Source organism: Aulonocara sp. 'chitande type north' Nkhata Bay, linkage group LG23 (genome assembly GCF_057382095.1).
Source record: "Aulonocara sp. 'chitande type north' Nkhata Bay isolate Kocher_YH1m ecotype deep benthic linkage group LG23, A_spYH_male_GT1.1, whole genome shotgun sequence".
Classification (NCBI taxonomy): domain Eukaryota; kingdom Metazoa; phylum Chordata; class Actinopteri; order Cichliformes; family Cichlidae; genus Aulonocara; species Aulonocara sp. 'chitande type north' Nkhata Bay.
The window spans coordinates 46795788-46823346 of record NC_141365.1 but is presented as its reverse complement, the minus strand read 5'-3'; the positions used below and the strand labels follow the sequence as shown (position 1 = coordinate 46823346).

The 27559-nt window shown below is 41.5% G+C and overlaps 3 protein-coding genes across 3 annotated transcripts in view; all 3 read right to left on the bottom strand.

The window, feature by feature from the left end:
• LOC147302806 (protein NLRC3-like) overlaps positions 1-27559 on the bottom strand; it is a 341154-nt gene that overhangs the window by 73016 nt on the left and 240579 nt on the right. The window lies entirely within an intron of this gene.
• Positions 1-27559, bottom strand: part of LOC147302807 (NACHT, LRR and PYD domains-containing protein 12-like) — a 291268-nt gene that overhangs the window by 26689 nt on the left and 237020 nt on the right. The window lies entirely within an intron of this gene.
• On the bottom strand, positions 25139-26868 carry LOC147302817 (dynein axonemal heavy chain 5-like). Its single transcript, XM_086284559.1, has 4 exons — positions 26738-26868; positions 26357-26522; positions 25515-25620; positions 25139-25267 (listed from the first exon to the last, which is right to left on the bottom strand). Exons 1-4 carry the CDS (start codon positions 26820-26822, stop codon positions 25139-25141), a joined length of 486 nt encoding a protein of 161 aa, XP_086140685.1. The 5' UTR covers positions 26823-26868.

Below are 27559 nucleotides of genomic sequence, written 5' to 3'. Positions count from 1 at the left end.
AATAAGCAGTTGGAGTTAAAAATAAATCATGAAACACATTTATAGACCAAAGTTTATTCTAAACGTTTGACTGAACACACCCGTGGCTTCTGTCTACAATAGAAATCAAATATTCTCCCATATCTGTGGCAGATGTTCCCGTAAACGTGGACCTTGTAATAATAATAATAATAATAACTTTATTTATAAAGCGCTTTCAAACAAAGTGCTGTACAACTAAAGAGATAAATAAAATAAAAGCGATACATAGCAATACAGGTAAAAGACACAATACAAGTTAAAAACAATAAAAATGTAAAAACTAAAAGCCATAGAATTAAGACATGTAGGATCGGGTGAACAAATGTGTCTTCAACTTGGTTTTAAAAACCTCCACAGAGCAGCCTGCCGAATATCTTGTGGGAGGTTGTTCCACAGAAACGGGGCATGAAAAGAAAAAGCTCTCCAATTGTCTTTTTTCTGGCTCTAAGAACTTTTAGAAGACCAGAGTCCTGAGATCGGAGAGCACGAGATGGAACATAAAGGTGTAAAAGGTCGGAGAGGTATGAAGGTGCCAATCCGTTTAAAGCCTTGTAGGTGAGCAGCAGGACCTTAAAATCTGCTCGAACCTGACAAGGTAGCCAGTGAAGACATCTCAGAACAGGGGTAATGTGCTCAAATTTCCCAGTTCTTGTTAAAATGCGAGCAGCTGCATTTTGCACCAACGCCAGAATCTCAGGTTAAACCTCATAAAACTTTAACAACCACCAAACAGCTGAAACAGTAAATGAGAGCAGGAACACGGATTCTGCACAAAGACGTAAACACAAAGCTCGGAGCCGCCGACACATCAGAATCAGTGAGATGTCGCCTTTCTCACCCGATGGCACGGACACGGTCGGGGCTGAAAGCCGACAGCTCGCTGATTCTGATGTTTCGGCGGCTCCGAGCTTTGTGTTTACGTCCTTTTTACGCTGATTCTAAAGCTGTTAGTTTTATCTCTCTCCAAACAATATTGACTGAACCAGCAGCAAAAGAAGATCCAAACTACGCTTCACATAAACATCGTCATGAACTCACTCTGACTTTTGCTGTTTTGCTTCCACCAGGATAAAATCACACGTCATGCACAGCTCTCTCTCTCTCTCTCTCTCTCTCTCTCACACAGTTTCCTGTCTAAAAATCTGTTTTCTGCATTATTCGCTTGCTTGTTACGCACAAGTCTACCGTTGTTTACAGCGCTGTCGGCCGCTGTTTTTTTCCTTTTACTTTCTTCCGAAAAGAAAACCTAATTTCTGCCGTTCAACAGGCTTCTGAACAAATTTAAACTTTTTAAAATTATGCAAATTGCAAAACGCTGTGTCTGTCATAAAACCGCTGTAACTTCAGAGGTAATGTTCATATGTCGATTAATGGTTTTCTTTCGTTTTTGATCTACTGTAGAATATTTTTATAAAACCACCTTCATGTTTTTCTGTTTTATCTTCAGCTACTTTGACACAAAGGCCTCTGCTGTGATGCTCACACCTTTGATAAAGTCTTGCGAGTGTCAGCTTCCTTTTTATAGATACAAAAATATGTAAATGTACTGATCTGAATTATAATATTTCTGACTGTCTGAGGCAAAATTTCCCAGATTCAAATCGAATTGAATCGAATCGTGGATCGAATTGATTCAGGACCTTGTGAATCGGAATCAAATCGATTCTAGAATTCAGTGACGATACCCTGCCCTATTTGCGACCATGTCAACATCCAGTCCAGGCTTTTTCAAGATTGGTACTACCACAGCTGATTTAAAACATTCAGGAAAGACTCAATGTGTCATGTCTGAGTGTGGGCAGGCAGGGAGAGAGGACCCAAAATGCAGGACTCACTGAGGCGGAAGTAATTCAAAACACACAGCTTTATTGCTGGTAAGAAGCAGAACAGAAAAACACTAACTAAACTGGAAGAACGGAATGAGTAGGCAGGAAGGCTGGCTGGCAAACGGAGGAAGTGAGGGTAAACAGACGTTAACGATGCGACACCGAGTAGGGGAAGACACAGACACTAAATACAAGAGGTGAACGGAGCAAAGAGGAAACAGCTGGGAGACACGGCTGACGTAGATTACACTGACGAGACAGGGAGAGCACAAAGCTGAACGCACTGACAAAGGGCACAGACCTACAAAATAAAACAGGAAGCACACGCCAGACAGAGACAGACTCGTAAACAGGCATAATGACGTCATGGACAAACAGAGGGACATACGGGCAGAGAAGACTAAGCACAGGCAACCTAAACCAAACATAAGGGCAAGATAACAAAACCTAAACCAGAAATAATCATCATCAACATCATCATCAGATAACTAAAGAATCAGAATATAATTGTAATCAAAACAGTATCACCAGAGAATAACTATTCCATAATGCAAAATAAACCAAAACATAAGAAACTCAAAATACTGGGTCGACCCGACCCAGGACCGTGACACAATGAAGTATTTAAAAGAAACAGGTTGTAGGGTCCTAATGCTGACCACAGTTCCTTTATAGCCCAGGCTGGTAGAGGATCCAAAGAACAGGTTGTACATCGAGCTGCTTTTACAACCTTCCTTAATCCAGAAAGGGAAATAGAGATGGATCAATGCGATATTACGTATCGGTCCAATACTGACGGAAATTACTGGATCGGATATTGGAGAGAAATTAAAAATGTAATCCGATCCATTAAATATCAAAAACTTGCGACATGGCGTAACTCGGCTCATAACCGTAGCACGTCGCAGCAGTATGCGTCATGTGATAGAGCGGCTGCGTGTATTTGGAGCCTCGCTACCAACCCGGCATTTCATCTCCGAGGAAGTTATCCCAGAGAGAAGTAAAGCAAGTGTGTAAGTTCATCTCTGAATGTTTGTAAAGCATCCCCGCGTTAAGCTTAACAACCGATATATGGAGCGACTGCCTCTTCTCTCCCTCCCTCTCCTGCTGCTACTTCAATCATGAAACTGATCAATGATCAGCTGATCGGCTTTTCTGTCGCGAGTCCGTCTCTCTTGTTTGTTTTTGGCCCACTTTGCACCAGAAAGAGGAAACCAGCAGCTGAACAACAGCAGCACGTTTAAGCTTGATAAGCTGTTGTTAGAATTTATTTAATATTACTTTCTACACCAGGAGTAGGGATGGGTATCGAAAACCGGTTCTTGTTGAGAAAAACGGTTCCCACTGTTTCAATTCCTTGGAATTGTTTGCCATTTTTGCAAATGATTCCCTTATCGATTCCAGTCGCCCCGAATGACGTCACCACGTTGCGGAGCGTCATTTACCTGGCAGGAAACACGGCGCCTAAGCAGCTCAAACGCTCAAAAGTTTGGTCATACTTTATGAGAACGGATGACAACAGGGCAACTTGCAATACTTGCAAAGTAGATATTTCATTTAAGGGAGGAAACACTACGAATATGCAAAAGCATTTGCTCACAAAACACACGATGACCTTAATTGAATGTCATGTTTTTAATTTTGCTCCGGACTCGTGAATCTCAACCCAGCAGCAGCGGTAACGTTTGCTCGTCCTCTCCCGTTAATGTGGCAGGTAAATAATCAACTAACAGTGCATATTATGTTAGCGCGATCTGCCTTATTACAAGACCTGCCATTACTGTGCATTTAGGTGACCATGATGAGAGAGACAGAGTCTGGCTCAGACGCTGGCAGTTCTCGCTGCAGTCTACCGGTAGCGTCTCCTTTCAGGCCAGGATAGACGAATGTCACCGAGCAGTGACTAAGTTTGTGGTCAAAGGCTTGCAGCCATTTGCCGCAGCAGATGCCCCGATTTTCAGTAAGTGAATGTGTTTAATTGTAGGCAGGGACATTACTGGATATTCTTGTGTAATTGCTACAGAATAATTTATGTTATACTTTGTTATTGCTACAGAAGAATATTTATTTTATTATTTTACATTTACAATTTTTTCCCCGGGGATCCTGTGACACCCCATTGAAGAGCCGTAGGCTGTGGATCTCTTAAGATCTCACTGTTGGGTTTGTAAGGCCATGTTACTCCTAAATTTCTCTCTTGTTCAAAGAGAAGATATAAAACAAAGTTCTAAGCTAATCGACCTTAGTGTTCTCCTTTTTTAAAAAGAATCGATAAGAGAATCGATAAGAGAATCGATAAAGAATCGAATCGTTAAACAGAATCGAAAATGGAATCAGAATCGTGAAAATCTTATCAATACCCATCCCTAACCAGGATCCTTTTCTATGTAGCTGACGGCTGGTAACTCTGCAGGGGCGGATCTAGCAAAGTTTAGCCAGGGGGGCCGATAGGGGATTAACAGGGAAAAGGGGGCACAAAGACATACTTTTCTTTCTTATTCTCATTTAAAATGTCTAGCTTTTAATAAATAATTATCTGAATCTTACACCCAAAGTTTTAATCTGATGTAAAATGTATAGAAGTCCATTACTGTATATAGTAACTGTTAAGTCTAATATACCCTAGTAAGCTATAGTACTTTTTCCTTTGGGAAGGTACCATCTGTGCAGTCTGCAGTTCTGTTGAAGAAAGATGTTGAATATATTTAATTATTCTTGAAAAATAATTTATTTCTGTGCATTTTTTTCACACTGCATCAAATTAAAGTTGATTACGTCAATTAAGCATCATGAGGTGGAGGGTGGTTCCCTACTTTTTATTTATTTATTTATTTATTTGCTGGGAGTTTTAGAGCCCTATTAGTTAGGTTGCTTACTATTTAAAATACCAGAATAGGGAGGATGGATTAGGTTTAAGTTTATTAGATTTCTAAAAAAAAAAAAGCAAGATATTAAAAAAAACAGTTTTATTGATCAAAAAATACACTATATCGGATTCATATCGGTATCGGCAGATATCCAAATTTATGATATCGGTATCGGACATAAAAAAAAAGTGGTATCGTGCCATCTCTACAGGGAAATAACCTTGAAGTCACAGAACACTTTATCAGCACCAACAGGCAAAGCAGCTGAGTAGTCTAATGAACAGCTTGAGGAGGGAGTAATCTGATTCCTAAGCAGTGTTGGTCAAGTTACTTGAAAAAAGTAATCAGTAACTAATTACTGATTACTTCCCCCCAAAAGTAATCCCATTACTTTACTGATTACTTATTTTCAAAAGTAATTAATTACTTAGTTGCCTAGTTACTTTTTAAAAACATGATTTACAACCTGAAGAGGTGATAAAGTGATAGATCTTTCAGCCCAATTCTACTTTTTCTACATATTCGATCATACAAAATGTAATCAAATGGAAAAGTCTCTTTTTAAAACTTGTTTTACTAGTTTTAATCTTTTGACTTTATGCATCAAGCAAAAATTTAATTATATGCAACATTCTCTGACTGGAAGAAATTAGTTTAACATTTAAACCTATTTTCTGCACAGTCCAGCACATAAAATATTTTTTTGGTGTGTTTACACTCAGTCTTTCAAATAGATGAAAGTAAAACACACCAGAAAATAAATAAAGTCAAAGACTCAGCGGTCCTGTTGCTCTATTTTCACCTGTAAAGCAGGAGTAGGGTAGGCGGAGGTTTACCCTGGTGCAGGTATGCCGCAGCGGTCAGTGGAAGAATCTGCGGGTTTCTCTGTGAATTTCCCATTACGTCGTTGCGCACTCGGTGCTTGCTTGGAAGTTTAGGGGTTTTTTCGCTGTAAAAAGAAGTTTTCTTCCCACGCACAATGCTAATGGACACTAATGTTTTTGTCACTTTTTATGGAATCAAACTCAAAGTAAGGTCAGTACTTCCACGCTTTAAACGCTGCATGCTCATACTCTCTCCCGCACTCGATATATTATCCATTGTTGATCTGCACACAGCTGTTGCCACGAACTTCGCACTTGCTTACGTCACTGTCATGAGACATTCTCGCAAAAAAAATCACGGTTTTAGTAACGCAGTAACGCAGCGTTCCTACGGGAAAGTAACGGTAATCTAATTACCGTTTTTGCAATAGTAATCCCTTACTTTACTCGTTACTTGAAAAAGTAATCGGATTACAGAAACGCGTTACTTGTAACGCGTTACTGCCCATCTCTGTTCCTAAGTGTTGCAGCCCTGTCTCTGAAAAACGTAAGAAAGTCATGAGCCATCAAATTAGAGCAGCAGAGAGTTGACTTACTCTCTGTAAGCTGCGACACTGTGTTGAATAAGAGTTTTGAGTTATGTTTATGGCTCATGATGAGATTTGAGAAATAATTTGCTTTCGCTGTCAACAATGAGTCCTTCCAAGCCTGGAGAAATACTTCTAGTCTGGAAGATCTCCAGTGACGCTCTGCTTTTCTACAATCTCTTCTCAAGTTCAGAACCAAGGCATAGGGTTCCTTTTTTGGACATTTCAACTTCCTTACGGGAGCAACAGAGTTCGGTAGTTCAAGAAGTTTATTATTAAGATTTGCAGTCAAGGTGTCCACACATACATCCTGGGTAAAAATAGGGTCCAACACATCAGGTAGATGTAATTTAACTCCAAGCAATGCTTTGGGGCTAATATAACGAGATGATCTGAGGGGCAATTTTCCCCTCTCAGAAGCTGGAGATTTAGGGATTAAAGTATCAAATAATATTGCTGAGTGGTCTAGAATAGGCAAAACACAATTTTCAGTCATTGATACATTCAGCCCGTAGCCCAAGACAAGGTCTAGGGTGTGGCCCTTATGTGTTGGCCCAGACACAAATTGTGTGAAGTTTAAGGAATCAGTTACATTTAAGAAATCTTTGACCAGGGGTTTATCCTCACAACATAGATGGATATTAAAGTCCCCCACTGTAAGAATCCTTTCATAGTGAGTGATAAAACATGTCAAGAAGTCTGAAAATTCCGAAATAATCAAGTCATTATATTTAGGTGGACGATAGATGACTATAATTAGAACCACGGGACAGCTTAAAGTCAGAAGTTGGGACTCAAATGAGGTAAAAGCACCAGGACTTTGTATCTGTTGGCATTTAAAACAGTCTTTGATGATAGAGGCTACCCCACTCCCCTCCTAAGCTGGGGTAGCTGAAGAAGCTGGCATCGGAGGGGCAAAGTTCCAGCAAGGGTGCCACTTCACCAGCGCACAGCCATGTCTGAGTTAGGAGCATGACATCCAGGTACATGAGTACCAAAAAAGTCCCGAAGAACATGAGTTTTATTTGATACAGATCTTGTGTTTAAGAGAGCTAATTTAACTGTCTGTCCATCCGTGGTAGCAGGCAGTATTTGTAGGTTGTTCATATTTGCTCCACCTCCCCTCGTATCCCATCGGCATGGCGACCAATAAAGCAGCTTTGGGTGAGCGTGCTCCGATGACGTCGGGTAAACAGGAAGAAGGCAACGCTGGTTGAGGCTAAAATAAAGTCCTAAACAGCCAGGGTCACCGATGGTAAGGACCATGTAGGTTGCTTTGCTTTCAGTCTTCTGTCCAGTTTGTGGACAGAAGACTGTTCCCTGTTTGTGAAGGACTGCTAGAAAAGTTTAACATAACTAATTGTCTGTCCTGAATCAGTCTTATTAGGTAATGTTCAAATAATTTGATCATTCCATTGTTTTCAGTGTGGGAGAAAGTACTCAGGGCCTTCAAGTTACAGGCAGCAACAAGTTTAATGTTCAGAAACCTAAAGTTGGAGCTAAAAATAAATGTTTGTTTCAGTTCTATGAAGCTGTGAGTATTTTGGATCAGTAGCTGCTGTGTTTGTTGCATCATATTGCTGTAACTGTTTATATGCTTTATATATTCTGAGGTAAGTTGATCTATAGTGTTACATCATATTCTAGGATGTTATGTGTTTGTAGACTTTCTGCCCAGTTTGACCCATTTAGTAGAAGTCAGCCTGTTTAAGGCTCTGATATCTATTCTGTATGACTTAAAGCAGTTATGACATGGTCTGATTTTCTCACCCAATAAAGGAATATTTAATATATCAGTCTACTCTTCATTCTATCAGAAACAGTTATCACAGCTCGTACACTTGCTTTTTACACATATATGTAAGCATTGAGTCAAATGTAATGATGCCAACATATTAAACGAACAATATTTGTCTCTTATATAATACATCTGTATACACACTGTCACAGATGCTTGTCTTTGAGTGAAGATTTAAGTTGACAGGAAATATAAATAACTGCAATTTGAATCTTTGACACAGAGTTCAAACTCACTGTTGTAATATATCATAATAATCTGACAATACATATAATATTGGCCATATTATATTTACATTACCACAGTGAGATGACTTTAGTCTCATGAACAACATTAGCTAATTGTTATTTACTAGCTAATCTTAAAATAACTGTTCAGCACAGAAATGAAGCCCAACAATCATGTTTTACAATCCTGTGGCCTCAGCCTCAGATACTTATCAAATCACACAAAGCTCATGTAGAAACAAACGAAAATATGTTCTCCTTCATTTCTGTCAAACAAAGCTGTGTGAAACGTTTCCAGCTGTTAGTATCATGGTTGCTAGGCAACCTAGTCAGCGCGACGGAGGCTAGACCGCCCATTTCACAAGCCTCGCACTTCCGGCCTTAGCGGTCTTTGAGTACGCGGCCCTTGAGGACCGTTGAGGCTGCGTACTTTGAGGCTGCAGAACCTGAATTGTACGGTGCCCCTCTGATGACATGGTCCAAAAATAAATAAATTGTGGCCACAAAATACTATTTCGTGCCCTCGAAATACTATTTTCGAGGGCATGAAATAGGTATAACGTGCGCACGAAATGCTAATTTGTGGGCACGAAATGGGTTTAACGTGGCAACGAATTACGCATTTGTGGCAACGAAATAGTTAGCGTGCGCATATCATATTGATACAATTCCTGGACAGCTGCGTAGAGACATAAGCATGAGAGTAGGCTAAACATATACACCGTGGACAGAGATGGTATGATTGAGTTTTATTTTAGGCTGGGAATGAGCTACAAATGCATTTTGAAAAGCCTGCAATGCAAGGAACCATTATTACGGAGAGACATTTAAACAGGATACTGAGAGCCCAGCTGCTTTACAGGGCCTGGACGCCGGGATAGATTTTATTGTCAACCAACTGCAAGGGCCTGGGAAGGATCACGGTTATTGGTCAAGTGTTTCGTGCCCACCAACTAGCATTTCGTGGTCACAATTTATTTATTTTTTGGACCATGTCATCAGAGGGGCTCCATAGAATTGAGATACAGCCTCTGTGATAGAAAGTGTGCGACCGTGAACTCGACTCTCTTTATGACACATACACACACAGACACACACACAGACACTTGTTTTCAGATTTTAGTGAGGACACCAAAAAGCCTCAAAAATATCCTCAAACTCGTGGGGACGGGCATTTTGTGGGACTCTATTAGTCCCCACAAGTATAGTAGCATACCAACTCTTTGTCCTCACAAACATGTCTAAACAGGTACACACACACACACACACACACAGACACACACACAAACAGGTTTGTCAGGTTCCTCGGCTCGTTCTCTGCGTTCAGTCCATTGAAGGTGACTATTGAGCCAATCACAGCTACAGAGCTCACTGTGACTCTTCTTCTCTCTACAGTCACACAAACAAACACACTCAGAGACTCTGACAGCAAAACTACAACAATGTGGTGTTAACACTCACCCTGCCTCAGCTCCACCGTCCTCCTGCTGCTCTGACGGAGGCTCAGCTGTTTCTCTTCCTGTTCCCACCTGCTCGGGTGGCTCCTCCCCTCTGCAGTTACAGGAAATCAGGTGTGTGTGTCTCTTGTTGAGACTGGTTCTTCCTGCTCTCTCTCTGGTGGTGCAAAAATTTTTTATAGCGGGTGTGTTGTTAGGCTCTGGGCATCTGCATAGACATGTTCTTTTTTTGAGAATGTGAGGACAAACTTGAAAGAGAGACACTGTGAGAGTGGACACATCCACACTGCTGCTGCATCTGTGCTCACCACGATGGCCTCCTTCAGAGAGATGGAGGACTCACTCTGTCTTCTGGCTGATGTAAGTGTTCAGCTTTGAACAGCTGTCGTTCCAGCTGCTTTTAACTTTGTAGTTTCACATTTGTACAGACTTTATATTTTTTATAGATGTGTCATAAACCAGTCCTTAAATCATTTTCATTATCACAGATACAGTCTACACTCTGCATCATGAGCTGGTCAATATCGCAAAAGTTGTAATTCATTTCATGTTTCATGTAAACTGCTCTGAGGTCACAGTGACACCAGCAGATGTAGTTACAGCCTCTCTGTCCCCACCATCCCGAGGCTGACGGCGCTCTGTAAGCTCTTCATAGAAGTTTTGCTTCTTTTTTTTGGCTGTCAATCTTTAACGGCTTTGAATCTCAGTGACCTCCACCTCAAGGAGAATTTTACTCAGCTTCCTCCTAATATTTCACAATAAAAGCTGTGCTCAGTGTTTTTGTGAACATGTTGCTTGTGGTGTGAGGCCGAGCGTCCCAGCAGGAAGCGCCTTTATGGCTGTTGTTTGGCTCCTGTGGGACTTTCTGAAAGAGTGTGAGTAAATTCCTGGAGTGCTGCAGTGTTTCTGACAGCAGACTGAGCTCAGACGTGTCTGCCACCGAACCCTCAGTGAAAACACACCAAATAAGACGTGAACTGAAGCAACATGGCCGTCTGCTTTGTGCTCTGTACAATAATCATATTCATGCTATTTATTTCAGACCGTAACAGACCAGCTCAGCTTCCCCGTTCTCCACTGACGTCCTCGCTGTGACCCAGGCCCCAAAAAACAAGTTCCCCTCAGCTGTGGACTTTCTTGGAGCTCCAGAGATCCACCCAGCAAGGTTTAGAATCAGAATCAGAATCAGAATCAGAAAGGGTTTTATTGCCAAATGTTGAGCAGGTTTACAACATCAGGAAATTGCTGCGGTGCTTCAGTGCAAACATAGTGTCATAAGTTGCGCTTAAATAGACATGAAAAAATAAAAGTAAGAATAAGAATTAAAAGTGCTACGTAGAAGATATATACATGAGTGCAGGTGGTGATCAGTGCCAAACATGGAATGATGCAGTGAACACAGTGTAGGGTCATGTGTTAGTGGCGGGAACAGTCATACGGTTATTGTTCATGAGTCCAACAGCAGAGGGGAAGAAACTGTTCTTATGGCGAGAGGTTCTGGTGCGAATGGACCGGAGCCTCCTGCCTGAGGGGAGCAGGTCAAACAGACTGTGACCAGGGTGAGAAGGGTCAGCTGAGATCCGAGCTGCACGCCCCAGTGTCCTGGAGGTGTACAGGTCCTGCAGAGATGGGAGTCTGCAGCCAGTCACCTTCTCAGCAGAGCGCACAACACGCTGCAGTCTCTGTTTGTCCCTGATAGTGGCTCCAGCGTACCACACAGTGATGGAGGAGGTGAGGATGGACTCGATGATTGCAGTGTAGAACTGCATCATCGTCCGTGTTGGCAGGTTGAATTTCTTCAGCTGCCTCAGGAAGTACATCCTCTGCTGGGCTTTCTTGATGACGGAGGTGATGGTGGGCTCCCACTTCAGGTCCTGGGTGATGGTGGTACCCAGGAAGCGGAATGAGTCCACAGAGGTGATGGGGGTGTCAGTCAGGATGATGGGGGGGAGTGGGGCTGTGTGCTTCCTGAAGTCCACAATAATCTCCACTGTCTTCTGGGCATTCAGCACCAGGTTGTTGTGGCTGCACCAGGACACCAGACGCGTCTGGTGTCCTGCTGGTGATTTAAAGGTCCTGCTGGTGATTACCTGGGCAGTGTTTTACCTGTGGCTGTGTTCAAACGTGTTCACACCTGAATCCTCACAGCTCCAATCACGTCTGACACATCCTGATAGGAATACTTCAATCAGCGAAGTACTCGAGTAAATGTACTCTGTTACATTCCAGCACTGGTCATATCCACGCTGTCGCCCAATGGGGTCGGTGCCCCCACTGTGGGCACGCCCCTGTGTAGGGGCGGGGTTTAAACTTTATTTAAAACAGCGTGACAATAAAGAAATGTTCTTTCCAGAGTTTGTGTGTAAAAATGATCCAAATAAAGGTTGAAATCAAAGTGAAAATGTGCAGAACGTTGTTTATTTTATTTATTTATTTATTTGGCACTTTTAATTACAACAGTGGTGCTGTACAAACATACAAATTACACAATAAAATAGCAATATCAATTAACATCAATGCTAAATAGGTAATAAAAAATGAGTAAATAACTCTCATGTAGTATTAAAAGCCAGTGAGTAAATGCACGATCACCTCTAAGAACCAGCCTCGACCTTGGTGATCTAAGAGCTGTAGGGGGCATATAAGGCTGCAGTAGGTCTGACAGACACCCTGGGACCTGTCTATTCAGTGCTTTATAAGTCGCCAATAAGATTTTAGGCTTTTAACAGTTTTTATTCATTATCAGGAAAAGCATTAAAACATAACAAAGCAGACAAACAAGAGAAAAAAAAAACCCAAAGGAAATACATTGAAGTCATTATCCCATATGGAAAAGATATATAGAAATCTTATAACGTTTTTATCTGTCTTGTATGAAACTTGTATGAAAAGCATACAGGAGTGAAAGCACATATAAGATCCCTTGAAAAATTATATAATGAAACTTGTATGTTTTATATACTTACTAAAAAAATATATGAAAGTAATGAGAAAGTGGCCACTTTCATGAGTAAATCATATATGTTTTTACTATTTCTTTTCCATATGGGATATACCTGTGCAAATACACATATCGGGGGGGGGGGGGGGGGGGGGGGGGACTGAAAGAAGAGAGAAACAAACAAAGAAACAAAAAAGAAAGGAAAAGAGAAAATAAATATTTACTCACAGATTTAGAAAAAAAGATAAACTACAAGAGTGAACTGTTGTGCTTTACACTCACTCCATATTTACCTGAGGACATCTTAGAAGCAGCTCCCCCCCCCTCAACTGTTGGGACAGATCATTTGGCAAATAAAAAAAGCAACGGGGACCAAACATTTAGAAACAGATCCTCATTTGGACGGGCTTTATGTTTGCTCGTTGTTTGCTAAAGAGACTTTTCTGCAGCATTTCTCTCCCGACTTCTTTGTAGCACCTTTCACTGTCACACATTTGATCTTTACAGCAGGGCTGTGCCATATCATATACCATACTATAGAATTTTGACATAGTAGCTATATAATGTTACTCCTACTTTATAGATCTCCATCACCCGATCCTCCGAAAACCTCTTGGAGTTGGCAGCACTCGACTGAGCCATTTTGTGCAGAAGAAGATTAAAATGATGCTTTAAACTCCAGATGTTATCTGAGCTCAGATCCTAAAGCCAGACCTCTGCATCTTCATTCTTGTGGAAAAGCAGAGCAGATGTTGTTTTCAGGAGGATGCTGCTATAATGGCTTTAGTTCCTTGCAGGTAATTATGACGACAGCGGAAGCAGCAGGAACAACAAACAGCCCAAACTAACAGACAAAATATTAATGAAAGTCCAACCCAATCTCCTCCATCCCCGTATCCTCCACTATTTGCATCTTCATCTGTGAAACCTGCAGAGCAGAAACAGTGTGTGGACAAAGTTAGCCGGTATGCAGACATGTTTGCTTTTGTTACAGGAGTTTGAAACACATCTGCAGCTCATTCAGAGGCTTTGGGGCCGTACACACTTCATTTTAAATCAGTACAGCCGATCTCACAGCTGCTGGATGTTTCTTTGAATCATAAGAACATTAAGACAAACAAGATGATCATGAAAATCATATTAATGATTGATTTGGCCTACGTTTGATGCTGAACTGCAGTAGCTCCTGACATTGTGCTTTTATTTCGTCTGGGTTAGTTTGCAGCACTGCTGCACAGTTTACATTAAAGTGCACTTTTGCAGAGCAGACGACCCCCTGCACGACTGATGGGGTGAACCAAGGCCCTGCATCAGACAAAGAAGCATTATTTCAACTGTGAGTCATGCAAAGCAGCTCTAGTAGAGTCCTGTAAATGAACAGACTGGATCCCTGTAACGTACCACCTCAGTGACCAGTGGAAACATTCAAATGTTCAGGTAGTCATCCTAACTGACTTGGGGTTTCTGCCAGTGTGTTACAAGTGAAGCAGCTCGCCTGGTCTACACACTGGGACTCGTTTCTTTAAATCACCATTAATACAGTTTCAGCTGCTGACACATTCACTAGTGGGTAGTAATTAAAGCATGCTGCACCACTCATGAGTGCTATCATTCAGCACTCTCATTCATTTGTCTTAAAGCTGGTAATTAAACTCCCTGATGCCTCACTCTGTCTCACTCTTTTCTGTGTGTGAGAGAAAGAAGATGCAGCTGTGTTTCTAACAGCTGCTCTGGAGGAAGCCCTGCAACTCTAGAATCTCACCTGAGTCTGTGCCTGTGAGCTTGATGGAGTGCCTGAACTCCTTGATGACTCTCTCACCACAGATGCTGTGGTTGGCTGTAATCTTACATTCATATCTTCCTGTATCGCTGATGCTGATGTTCCTCACAATCACAGAAACGTCTCGCTCCTTCATGGATGAGCGTCTCAGCTCCACTCGGCATTTGAAGGACTCGTGCTGATAGTTCTCATCTGAGTGATGGCTTTGGAAGAACACAGAGCCGTCTGACTCGAGCTCGGGTCTGCTCCACTCTAATGCTGTGATATCTGCATCTGTGGGTCCCCGACACTGAAGAGTGACGTCTTGTTCAGACCTCACTTTGACATCTGTGTGGTCTAAAATGAAACTTCACTCAAATGTGTGCTCAGATGAAATGATCAGAAGAGTTTCGTGATGAGAACTTAGAGTCAGATCAATATTGCTGCAGTTTATTACTCAAGACTATAAATTTCTATAATTCCATAACTATGAGTGTAAGATTATTATATTATCTTATGCCACGTTGTACCCCTAATTAAAGATTGTGAAATTATTATGTAGTTTTAGTTTGCATTATTCTCCAGACTTAGAAGAAGGTGATAACTATTTGATTTATCAGACTGATTTGTATTACATCAGACTGCTGATTTATGGTGAATGAATGATATTGTTTTATGATGCATGATACTGCTGAGTTATAAGAAATACTGTTTTCAGAGAATCAAGGCCTTATTTGTCTGATTAGAAAAGAACAGAACATGCTGCACAGGAAGCCGAGGTCATAACTCAGGCTCACTGAGAGAGAAAGAATGTGGATGTTTAGCTTGGAGGGGCTGAAGCTATAAGAATGTGAGAAACGCTCAGACACTTGGAGATCAGGCGGACACCCTCCCGCGCTCATCTCCCCATCCGGATGGTTTATGGTCAAAGTGTTTGTCTGGAATAAAGAGATTGTTGATTGAGCATTTATACACCGAGTGCTGTTCTTCCTTCAGCCCAAAGATCAAAGAACTGGAATATTTAACATGAGAAAATCAAGAGGATTTTTTGCATTTTCTGTATATTTTGCAGTAACAGCAGTAGTAGGATGATCCAAACTCACCCGAGGCCTCACTGTGAGGTTGATGAAGCACTGAACGATCTCTCGTGCTCTTTTTGTTCCTGAACACAATCCGACACTTGTTTGTGCCGTTATCGCTGATGATGACGTTCTTCAGAATCAAAGTGAGGTCTCCATCCTTCAACTCCACTCGGTCTCCAAAGGACTCAGGCTGCTGTCTTTGAAACAAGTTACGATAGAACAGAGGATCCAGGCCACGTCTGCTCCACTGCAGCAGGGTGATGGCTGCAGCTCTGGGACACGGACAGCGAAAGGTGGCCTCTTGTCTGGGCGTCGCTTTGATTTCTGTGTGAGTCATGGACACACACACACCATCAGTGGCTCTGATGCCAATAGACCTGTGTCTGTTTCTGATTGGTCAGAATCGTAAACATGGGAACACTGCCTCTTTCATGTGAACACACTCTTACCTATTGATTGAAAAAGTCTGGGGTAATTTATCAAGTTGAAAAGCACCTTCATGTGACCTCTCATCAGTAGGAGTAACGCAGCTCAGACAGGTAGGTGGGGTGAGAAAATAGAAGGATTTAAAAATAAATACAAGAACTTGGAAATGTTTTCACTGCCCACATGTTTCTATATCAGCACTGCCAGTGAATTTTGTCCCCCCTTTCCTTTAGTCTGTGTGTTGTGGCGTCTCCCCGTGCTTTCTTTTCCTTTTCTCCCTCCTTTTACCACCAATACACCAGCAGATGGCCGCGCCTCCCTGAGCTTGGACCTGCTGGAGGTTTCCTCCTGTTACAAGGGAGTTTTTCCGTCGCACTGTTGCTAAGTGCTTGTTCACAGGGAGCCGTGATTGTTAGCATTTCCTCTGTATTAATGTAAACTATTTCAGTCGAGTACAAAATGCTTTGAGGTCACTGTTCTTGTGATTTGGTGCTAAAAAGATGGAGCAGAACTGAAAGTTTCGGGGACTTTGGTGTGTTAGCCTCGTATGTTGACAAAGGGATAAAATTGCATTTTTTGAAACACACTGTTCTTTACAATCACTGCTCATATTTTTTATAATTTCCTTGTTTGCACATGTTATTAATAATCTGGTATCACAGATGTTTGATGTAGACTAAAGCTCGTCTGCGTCATCATCACCTGACTGCCAGCAGGTGTCAGGCTGACTGTGAACTGCCCGTCTCAAATATACAGTGTGTCATGTTTCGGCTGTGTACAGGCAAGAGAAGGACCCAAACGCAAAACTCACCACGCAGGAATAAAACTCAAAAAGCTGCTTTATTGCAGAATGGCACAAAAATATAACAAAACTAAACTGGGGCATGGATAAACTGACACACAGGGAAACACAGCCATGAGGGAGACTACGACACTGACAAAGAGAAACACAGGGCTTAAATACACTGAGGGATAACGAGGGAATGAGACACAGAAGGAGAGCACAGCTGGGAGTAATCAGGCTGGACGAGACAAGGGAAGCAAAACTAGAAACACTCACATGAGACATGGACCTTCAAAATAAAACAGGAAACACACTGAACTCTAAACATGCAAACTTAACAGCAACTGAGAAGACAGAACATAGGGACCAGAAACATGGTATAAAGAGGTCACAGTAGACACAACATTGAACACAGGGAAGCCATATTACAAAGCCAAAGAACTAAACCTATGATAACCATAACTGAAATCTAGGGAAACAGGAAACAGTACAACAAAGGACTCAAAACATAATCCATAATATAAAAACACGAGATCTCTTCAAAATAAAACAGGAAACACGAGAGGCAGACATGACAACATAAGACAACAGACATGAAACACACGAAGGGCAAGGGAGACTTCACAGGGGTTGAAAACACAAGGGGGAGCTAATAAGCAAACGAACATAGGAAACCTAATAAGCTTAAACATACACTATAAACATCAAAAGAACTAAAACTCAAAACACTGGGTCATAAGACCCAGGATCGTGACACAGTGGCTTGCAAAAATATTCGGCCCCCATGAACTTTTCCACATTTTGTCACATTACAGCCACAAACATGAATCAATGTTAGTGGAATTCCAGGTGAAAGACCAACACAAAGTGGTGCACACGTGAGAAGTGGAACGAAAATCATACATGATTCCAAACATTTTTTACAAATAAATAACTGCAAAGTGGGGTGTGTGTAATTATTCAGCCCCTGAGTCAATACTTTGTAGAACCAGCTTTTGCTGCAGTTCCAGCTGCCAGTCTTTTAGGGTCTGTCTGTACCAGCTTTGCACATCTACAGACTGAAATCTTTGCACATTCTTCTTTGCAAAACAGCTCCAGCTCAGTCAGATTAGATCAGGGGCGTCAAACTCAATCGCACAGGGGGCCAAAACTCAAGGCACACTTTAGGTCGTGGGCCAAACAAGATAAACATTTATTGAACACACTAAAACAATGTTTTTTTAAACATAAATATGAATAAAAACAGACAGGAATAATATTCCAGATTAAATAAACTTTAAATATTTTGCTCTTCATAAAAATATATCCTGTCAAAATTATGCAAGTTAGAAATATGAACATGCTGCCAAAACCCCCAGAAAAAGCAAAAAAAGCACACACAAGGGCAGTTTCATGTCGGTTACACTTTAACATACGTTTTCAAAAATGTCTTTCCCTGTCGTTGTCCCGTGCATCGATTTAATGTTCAGTATTTCCTCTCCACGGATGAAGATGGCCAGCTGTGCAATGTCCATCATGTCTGTACTTTCATCCACAGCAAGCAATAAAGTTTTTGCTTCTTTCACACAACTGTGTTCTTAAATCAGTGGCCATCTCACAAACCCGATCAGCAATCGTATTTCTGCTCAGGCCCACATTTGCAAAAATCTGCGTTTTGTTTGGACACAAGACGTCGCACAGCTTCATCATGCAGCTCTTCAGAGTGGTATCGGGCTGATTTGGCTCCTCTGCTACAATAAAACTTGCTCTCACAACAGCTTCACTTTGTGATTTTGCTCTGGTGATGTTACACCCTGAAAAGGGGCTGAAAAGGGGATAAGTCAATGACGACGCTCAGACACGATGCTTCTCCTTCAGCAGCTTCATTGCTTCGTGGCCAGAGCTCCCCCTTCCGGCAACGGCAGGCATAACTAATCAATCGTGATCACTAAATCACATGGATTATTCCCCAGGCTCAACAAGTAGATCACAGATTGAATGTTACACAGGTTGTAGTCGCATTAAGGATTATTATCCGGTTGAACATAGTCATGAACTCTTTTAACTATTTTAGCCTGTGTTACATTACATCTCTTTGATGGGACTTCGTTTACCCTTGTTTATACATTTACATATTTGAAATAAATTGAATAATATATTGGGTAACTTTTAACCACAACTTTTTACTCCATTATGAACTTCAACAAATAATCAATCTATCACAGTGACAAACGTCTGCTGAAATGTCAGATTCTTCTTTAGCTCTTCTACTTTCTGTAGTTTCTGCTCTGCATTTAGGTTTTTCAGGTTATCCTGACGTTTTGTCTCGAAGTGCCGTCTTAAATTAAATTCCTTAATTACAGCCACATTAGCTCCACTAATAAGATACATGGGTTTACCAGCATGTCTGTAAACATATATTCAGTCTCCCACTGGCGCTGAAAGGCTCTGCTTTCAGAATCAACTTTTCTCTCCACCATTGTGGGCGGCTAGCTTCAATAACAGAAGTTTGACTTGATTGATGCGGGAATGTTCCCAGTTAGCCTGGGTGCTTCAGCACCCCCCAAAATGAATCAAAGCACCCCCAAAGATTTCTTACTTTTTTGACAATATTTGCTGTTTGTGTGACACACTACTAAAAATATAAAAAGCATACAGACTTGGTTGAGACGTAACACTTTAACAACAAAAGTATAGATAACCTCCCCCCCCTCCTAAAGTGGTTTGTTCCAGCTCTCCCCTGCTCTGGCTTTAGCGCCCTTTCTGCCAGAGGATGGTGGCTGAGACGCAGCAGAGCGGAGGTGTAAGTGCCTGGCTTAAAACAGGACATATTGGCTGCATTTAACCTTCAGTTACTCTTTATATAGTTAGGTAGGAGTCAGGCCATGTTTCTTTTAGCTGAAAAACATTACACCAGGTAACCTGCAGTGTTGAAAGCGTGTTTTCCCACGATGTTTGCTACCCTACAATCCGTCCTGCTCTGTAGTAAAATCAGCGACATTTGACCGTCCTGTTGCTCCCATTGAAATGTATACAGACTATTTAAAATCTAAAACTTATAATTGTCCGTAGCCTGCTGTTGTTACCACTGTCCTGTTTTAAATGGATGCTAACTAGCTAACTGACTGAATGCCCATTAACCTTATAACTCCTTGTGTGTGTGTGTGTGTGTGTGTGTGTGTGTGTGTGTGTGTGTGTGTGTGTGTGTGTGTGTGTGTGTGTGTGTTTGTGTACAGAGAGACAGCCAGGTTCATAATGGATATAAGGAAGTTTTTTCAAAAAAAGGAGCCACATTCAGGAAAAAGTGTAAGATCAAATGATCCGTGAATCAAGAATAATGTTGGATCAGTGTTTCAATGTTTATATCTTTTATTAGATGTTCGTGTGGTTTGGTTATTTGCCTTTTGGTTGAAAGTAGACTGAGAGAGGACTTTTTGTTAGTGATCTTAATAGTATTTTTTCATATTAATTTAATTTTTCATCTGATTGAATACAATCTATTTGTGTATGATTGTCAGTCGAAAGAGGGAGAGAGGAAAGAGGGAACGTGAGGAGAAAGTACAAGGTCAGGAAGAACCAGGTAAGAAAACAGACAGGGAACAGTGACAGGCACAACAGAAACTGTTAAACTGACAAAGAGAAAAAACCTGATTTTACTCACAATATCTGGAAGTTGTGTTCTCCCTATATTAAAGCTGCTAAACAGAATCTGCAAAACAAACTGGGTTGAAACATTTTGACCCTCTTTAACAACATTCCAACATAACATTATCATTGATTGGGGAGATTAAAATTAATGATATATTTTTATGTGGTTCAGCCACAACTCTACTAAAACCTCAGCCAGTAATAGGTCGGCCAACTTTTGGACCGTCCAGTTGTCTGTACGACTGCCGCAGTACGTACATCACATTTGCACACTATCAGAGCCAAACAGCCCTGGTGGAGTGAGGAGCTGTAAAGAGAAGCAGATGCTCTGTTTATATTCTACAAATGTTTTAAGCTTGTTTCAAAGATTCTGTACTGCACCTTTAAATGTTTTCCAGAAGCACACACTTATCAGTGTTTTTCACACTTTTTACAGTGTGGACCACCTGATAAAAATGTCAAGCTCTCCCAAGCACCACTATGAAAGCATGAAACTCATAAATCTTACAACACAAAATTAGTATCTGCAGTAAAGATTTTTTCATGCATTGTATACATTCTACCACAGGCAAAGTTGCCTCCATTTTTATATTCGTTTTTTAAATATTTTGTAATAATTTATTTGTAATAATTTATTTATTTATTAATGTAATTATATTTTTTATGTATCTGTATTATATTATACAAACACATTAAAAGTGAATCTCTGTCCAAAATATGCACTCAGTTTACTTCTTACTCACTATGAGCATCATTCATTATTCTCCTCCAGTAATTAAGGTTAGGATATGTATTTTTTTTATTCCAATCCATTCTTCTTTGGCAGCATTTAAATAACCTTGATCAGAATTGATGGTTTTGTTACAGACTTTTCAAAAAAGTGTTTTGCTTTTTTTTCACAAATGTGGGATTAAATTGTTAAAATGTACAAAACAGTGATGTCATGTTTTGTGACGAGGACCCAGGCACAGAGAGACTTGATGGATTTAAGAATCTTTTGATTTAATAAAGAAATTTGCAGACTTGCACAGAGATGGTAAAATTATGATGACTGATAAAGGAGGCGAAGACAACATGAGGACAGGGAGGATGCAGGGACCGACAGAGACGGGGAAGAAGTCTCATTGTGACGAGTAAAGTGTATCTTGGCTGGCTGGGCAGCTCTCTGGGTGCTCAGCCCCCCAAAGCTCTGATCCTAGAATCGCTCCTGCAAAAATTTTACATTTTCTGTAAATTCTGTGAATCTCGGGCAGCTCGACTTGCGTGAAGTGTTTCCAGCTGGGCGTCGTGTACCTGGAGTCGAGTGTTTTAATTGAAACGATACATTTTTAGACATAAGTTGTAACGGCCGCCATTTTCTTTGTGAGTATTTATTCCACGGCGTGCTGCAGGGACAAGCCTGTTCTAACGTTTGAGTCTAAGCTTTAGTTTTTGCTTCTCATCCGTAAACACTCTGCATCTTTCATGTGATTCAGTTTATTTTGAAAAGTCTCAACAGGATCTTGAGCTTTATTGTGAAAGGTTTATGTGGAAAATAAACAAGCAGACACGCAATGGTTGCTGTTGCTAACGACAACACATAAAAACAGGCGCTTGTCCGTCCGTAGTGTGGTTATATTAAATATAAGAGAAAGAGAGAACTTTAAGAAATGAATATAGCCTCTACAGTGACCATCAAAACATGAAAAAATATTGCTGTAAACAGTTTATTTTGTGACACCACGAAACAAACAATGGCGTAAAATGAAACGATAGATGTTTTTGTATCGTCATCCGACACATATCGTTATATCGAACAGCCCTAATCAATACAGTTTTCAAAAAATGCTTCTCTGTGCAGAATCGTTTTAAAAACATAAACAGCTGTGGGATGCTGCTTGTCCGTGATTTGAACATCATATTTTCTTCTTTGGCTTGGAAGGAAGTTGGTTTGGAAACATATTTGGCGACGCTTCATCTTCTGCTTTGCAACTGTGTGGGATTTAAAAACCCGTCCATGATGCTGGCAGTGTCCAAGCATGTTTTTGTTTTTTAAGTTCATATCCCCCCTGCAACGGCTCTGAAAACATGTGTTCTAACAGCAGCAGTACTGAGCTCAGTCTCAGAGAGATGCAGATGCAGTTTGCATGTAACTACACGCAGCCTTCCTCTTTCTCTCGCTCCTCTCTCCCTCCTTCTTGTGGAGCAGGTCTCTCTCTCTCTGGTACACAACTGCACGCACACGCGCGCACACACACAACAGAAGAAAGGAGAACTGGAAAGCCGAAGACTTGTTGACTAGATTCCCAAGCAGTGACGCGGTGGATATTCATCATCATTTGCCCTCCTGTCCACCTTTGATAGTTTACACTCATTCTCTTGTGCCCTTATTTCCCTTTACACCACATAAAGGGGGGGGGGGATTAATTTGATGCTACAAGTGCCTAAAGCAGGTGCCCGAGAGGATCACATATGGAGAATGATGTATGGCCACATCTGCGCATCTCGTTTAGTAGCAGCCTTGGATGAATAGACTGTTGTGTTGCTTTAAGAGGCCCCATGGGCAGATTAGCTCTTGTAGTCCAAGACAAAGCTCAGATTATAGAGGCAGTGCCATTTCACATCCTCTGAACACCCACAGTCCCGCACAACTCCTACAGATTAAGCTGTGATGAAGCTCCACTGTGATGATGATGATGCTCCCGTGCGCACATTTTATTACTAACAGTCATGGAGGTCATGCTGAGCAGGGAGGGGATGATACGGATCAATAGCACTGTAGTGTAACATGGGTAAAAAAAAGCCATCAGGGGAGATCAGGTAGAGAACATGAAGGTCCAGTCACACTAAATGGATTCATTTTTACCAACAAGTGCTTTAAAGAGAGCTCCTGCTTGGCACAAACACCTGTGTGCCTTCAGAGACTCAACTTCCATCAAATATTTGTTTTTTAATTAAGGCACAAGTGCACAGGCAGCAGTCTGTGTTCAGAAAAACCCAAAACATTTGATTCAAATTTAGAACAAAAACACCACAGTGGGAGGGAAACAGAGAAACTGGCTTCTTTTTTCCACTATAACTGTGTTTACAGGCCGTTCCAGTCTTTATCTGTCTCACACACTCGACCAAATAACAAACACAAAATAAAAAAAGAACATCTCACATAAATAAATACAGAAATAATCCAAAAGTAGCTATATTAGTAGTGAAACAAACAAGAAAAGCATTTAAAAACCAAACATGTAAAATCAGTCAGTGCATGATTACATTGCTCCGCCCATCAAAAAGTGACCTGTGTGAATATCACCATCTCATTTATAGGACTGATGAACGTTGGTTGGAACATTTGTAGTCCAATCATACTTCACAGACATCTTTAATCCTTCACTGAGTCAGGCTGTTGTTCTCACAAGCCTCAAACTCTCCACCATCATTCCTGTGCTGAAGTAGTCGTGTCCCTCCTGCATGAAGGACGACTGTCCGGTCCCACTCACCTCCATCATTATGAAGAGCTTTGAACAGTTAGTCATGCATCAAATCAAAACTTCCCTCCAACCTGGATCCATGTCAGTCACATACCGCTCAAACCGCTCGACCGATGATGCGATTTCAACTGCCCTCTTATTCAGCCCTCACACATCTGGACACTCATACGTTAGAATGATGTTCACAGACTTCAGCGTTCAACACCATCTTTCCCCAGCAACTCATTCACAAACTGGATCTGCTGGGCATCAGCACCTCGCTGTGTCACTGGCTGCTGGATGTCCTGAGAGGAAGACAGCAGACAGGTCGGCAGCAACACCTCCAGCACAAGAACACTGAACACAGGCTCCCCAAGGATGTGTGTCGAGCCCCTTCTCTTCACTCTGCCTCTCATTTCTTATCATTTTCAGTCTTTTAAAAGGTGAAGTGTTCAAAAGAACAACAGCACCTGATCTCTGCTGAGGTGTTAAAGAGCTCTTATTTTAGGATGTGATGATGAGACAGCATACAAACTTACAATTACATGATAATAACACATTTGTAATACACAACATTTGGCTTGTAATTGGTGACATCTGTAACACCACATTTGTGATTGAGACCTTTTGAGGTCAACATGGTGACTGAGGACAACGGGTCCTGCAGAGTCAGTAGTTTCTATTCAGCTGTTTTGTTTTCATGTCTTCTCCTCCATCATCAGTTATCAGGAGAGCCGACAGTCAAAGTGCAAGAATTCAAAGAAACACAGAGATTCTCCTTACAGAGCAGACACAGCACAGATGTTTCCTTCATCGTCCTTCTCACTCGTTTCAGCTTCTTTTCATTTCTGTCACTGACACCAAGTAAAGCCGCCCTCTTCCTCTGAGCACCAGCTTTTCTATTATTACAAAGAAGAAGAAACCATTAAAACACCAAAGCACAAACACACTGTGGAGCCTTTTTGGTTTTCTTAACACACTTTTACAGACACTGAAAGCACAAAGCTGCTCCACAAACACAGGATTAAGAACAGAAGAAGATTTCTGTCAGGAAGCATATCTGGAAGAATATTCAGGCCCAATCTGACACACAGACCATAATAATAAAAGTGGAGAATGATCAGAATCATTTCAGAATTTTCAAATAAATCCAGATTCAGTTTTGGCAGCAGAGCACAGGGATGCACATGAGACTGAAAATCAAGTCTTCTGTATCTTTGTAAGTCCTGTGACTGTCTGGCAGTCGGTGACCTTCACCTCTGATGAAAAACTGAAATGAGATCTTTTCTCAGCTGATTTTAAAAAAGAAATGTGAGTAATGATCCAATCAATCATTGTTATTGTTGGCCAATACTGTGAAGACCGAACTAGGATTCACGTGAACACTGAGATTCAAAGTATAATTCAATGATTATTGTCATAAATGACAGATATAGTATTTTTCTATTTTGTCTCGTATGTTATTCTGTTTATCTGATTCTATTGTTTCCCCTTGAAATCTCCTCCAGTTTGCGCTGATCCAGGACGTCACAGGTCTTGGACTCAGTCGTGGAGACGATAGTCTGGTAGCGAACACAGATCTTCTCCACGCCCTCCACCTGAAACACACCTGAGCTCAGTTTGAATCCGTCTCATTTCTGGAAAATAGACTTTTGACACGATTAATAAATAATAAAAGGAGGAAATACATTTATACAAAATCATTACAAATGTCCATTCATCACTGTAGCTTTGCATCGACTTTAATTCGACCATTTTTATATTATAAATGTCTTATTATAATTATTATTGTGCATTGATGAATATCTGATGGAGTCACTTGTTTCTAATCTGACAATCATCCACCTTCATGCTCTGCAGAGCAGCCAGGCTCTCCAGAGTGGACGCCATGTCAGCCATCTTCTCCAGACGGCGGCAGAAAGAGTCAAACTTCCCGAAGATGTAGTTCTCACTGAAAACACGCACACACGTGTGTAAAGGTTAGCGTGACGCTGCTGACACGCTCTGACTCAGAGTCAGTTACTGATCACCTGAAGTCAAACTGTCTGTTCTCAGGTTTCCTCTCAGTTTGTCTCTGACGCTGTGGAAGCTTCGCTGATACGCCGCATTCAGATTACAGCAGTCAGAGATTCACTGCAGCACACACACACACACACACACACACACACACACACACACACACACACACACACACACACAGTGTTGATGTTGTACTTGCACATAACCTCTACATTGGACTCTGATGTGTCGCGCCATACCTGCCACCTACTGGTCAGCCAGTGTAAGTGCACAAAACATTTCTTCAAACCAAGATGGAAAAATGCATGTTTAAAAAAATGAAGTTCAAAAATCTGTTTTCATCCCTAAAGATGAATAAAAATACTAAAGAATAAATCCTGATTGATGTCGTCATAATTCATGCATGAAAGGGTTAAAAACTATTCTACAAACAAACAAACACATGAATATTTTGGAACATTTCAACTTTAAAGAGCAGAAAGAGAAAGAACAGAAAGTTATATTGTGTAAAAGTGGTTTTGTCCTGAAGTCTCAGAGTGGAGACTAAACTGTTGCAGGTCTGAGGAGCTTCCGTCCACAGACGTCAGATCATGTTTGATAAACTGAGTTTAAAGTGAAACCTGTAAATGCTGACGCTACAGGAGATCCAGCTGAGAGGACGCGTCTACCTGTTGAAGGTCACCGTGCGGCTCTTCCAGCGCTCCAGCTCGGCCGACGGCCCGACGTCGTCGGCCTCTTTCCTCATCTGCTCGCTCTCCGTCAGCACCTGCTTGATTTGATTGGTCCACAGGGTCGACACCTCCTCCGGACGCTCCACCAGCTCACTGTTATTGGCTGAGAGCGAAACACACGAGTTCCTCTAAACACGCGTGAACACGGACTCATTATTTCAAAGAAGCCATCGTCTCAGGTCAGATGCTTCCTTCAGCTTCCACAGATAAACTGGTTTGATTTACCTGAGAGTTGATTTTTAAAGCTTTAAATGATGTTTCCTGTATTTCCAACAGTCTTATTGTTTGTGTGAGATGTGAACAGCTTGAGCTTCATACCTGCTGCTCTGTAGTCTGCAGGGCTGCTCAGCTGGCTGATGGCGTCAGGAAGCTCCACGTGCTGCAGCTGCAACTTTCTCTCCATGTTCAGTCGGGCTGAGCTCAGATTACTGACAAACTGATCCACCGAGGACAGGAAGGACTGGACGTGTGGACACGAGGTGCCGTCCTGCACAGAGCCCCACGACTGGGCACAGGGTCAAAGGTCAGCAATAACAACAAAGGTTAATGTGTTTTCCTGTTTCACTTTTTACCTCATTCACAGCCAAAAGCATCAGGAGGAGCACTGCACACAAATAAGACTTTTCATGGATCATTATGTAACAGCTGCTCTACAGTCAAAGCCCACAAAGAGAAACCAGCAGGTACAGATGAGCCCAAGGTGTGGCCTCCAGTAACACTGTGAGGAACCTTGGAGTCATGTTTGACCAGCACATGTCCTTCAACGCACATATTAAACAAACATGTAAGACTGCGTTCTTCCATTTGTGCAACATCTCTAAAGTTAGAAATATCCTGTCTCAGAGTGACGCTGAAAAACTAGTTCATGCATTTATTACTTCCAGGCTGGACGACTGTAATTCATTATTATCAGGATGTCCAAAAAACTCCCTGAAAAGCCTTCAGTTAATCCAAAATGCTGCAGCAAGAGTCCTGACAGGGACTAGAAAGAGAGAGCAGATTTCTCCTACACTGGCTTCTCTTCACAGGATTGACCCCTCATGGCTGCCCCTCCCTGCCCCTTTCTTTGCTTTCAGTCTCTTCCTGTTTAAAGAGAGTTCTTCCTTCCCACCATCAACAAAGTCTTCATATATGGCGTCA

What these genes read in the sequence shown, in the direction of transcription:
- LOC147302817 (XM_086284559.1), bottom strand. Translation starts at nt 26,822, where the DNA reads ATGGAGAGAAAGTTGCAGCTGCAGCACGTGGAGCTTCCTGACGCCATC. An exon ending in TGCAGACTACAGAGCAGCAG is followed by an intron (nt 26,523 to 26,737) that starts GTATGAAGCTCA and finishes TTTCGCTCTCAG; the next exon opens with CCAATAACAGTGAGCTGGTG. An exon ending in CTGCTCTGCAGAGCATGAAG is followed by an intron (nt 25,268 to 25,514) that starts GTGGATGATTGT and finishes GGTGTGTTTCAG; the next exon opens with GTGGAGGGCGTGGAGAAGAT.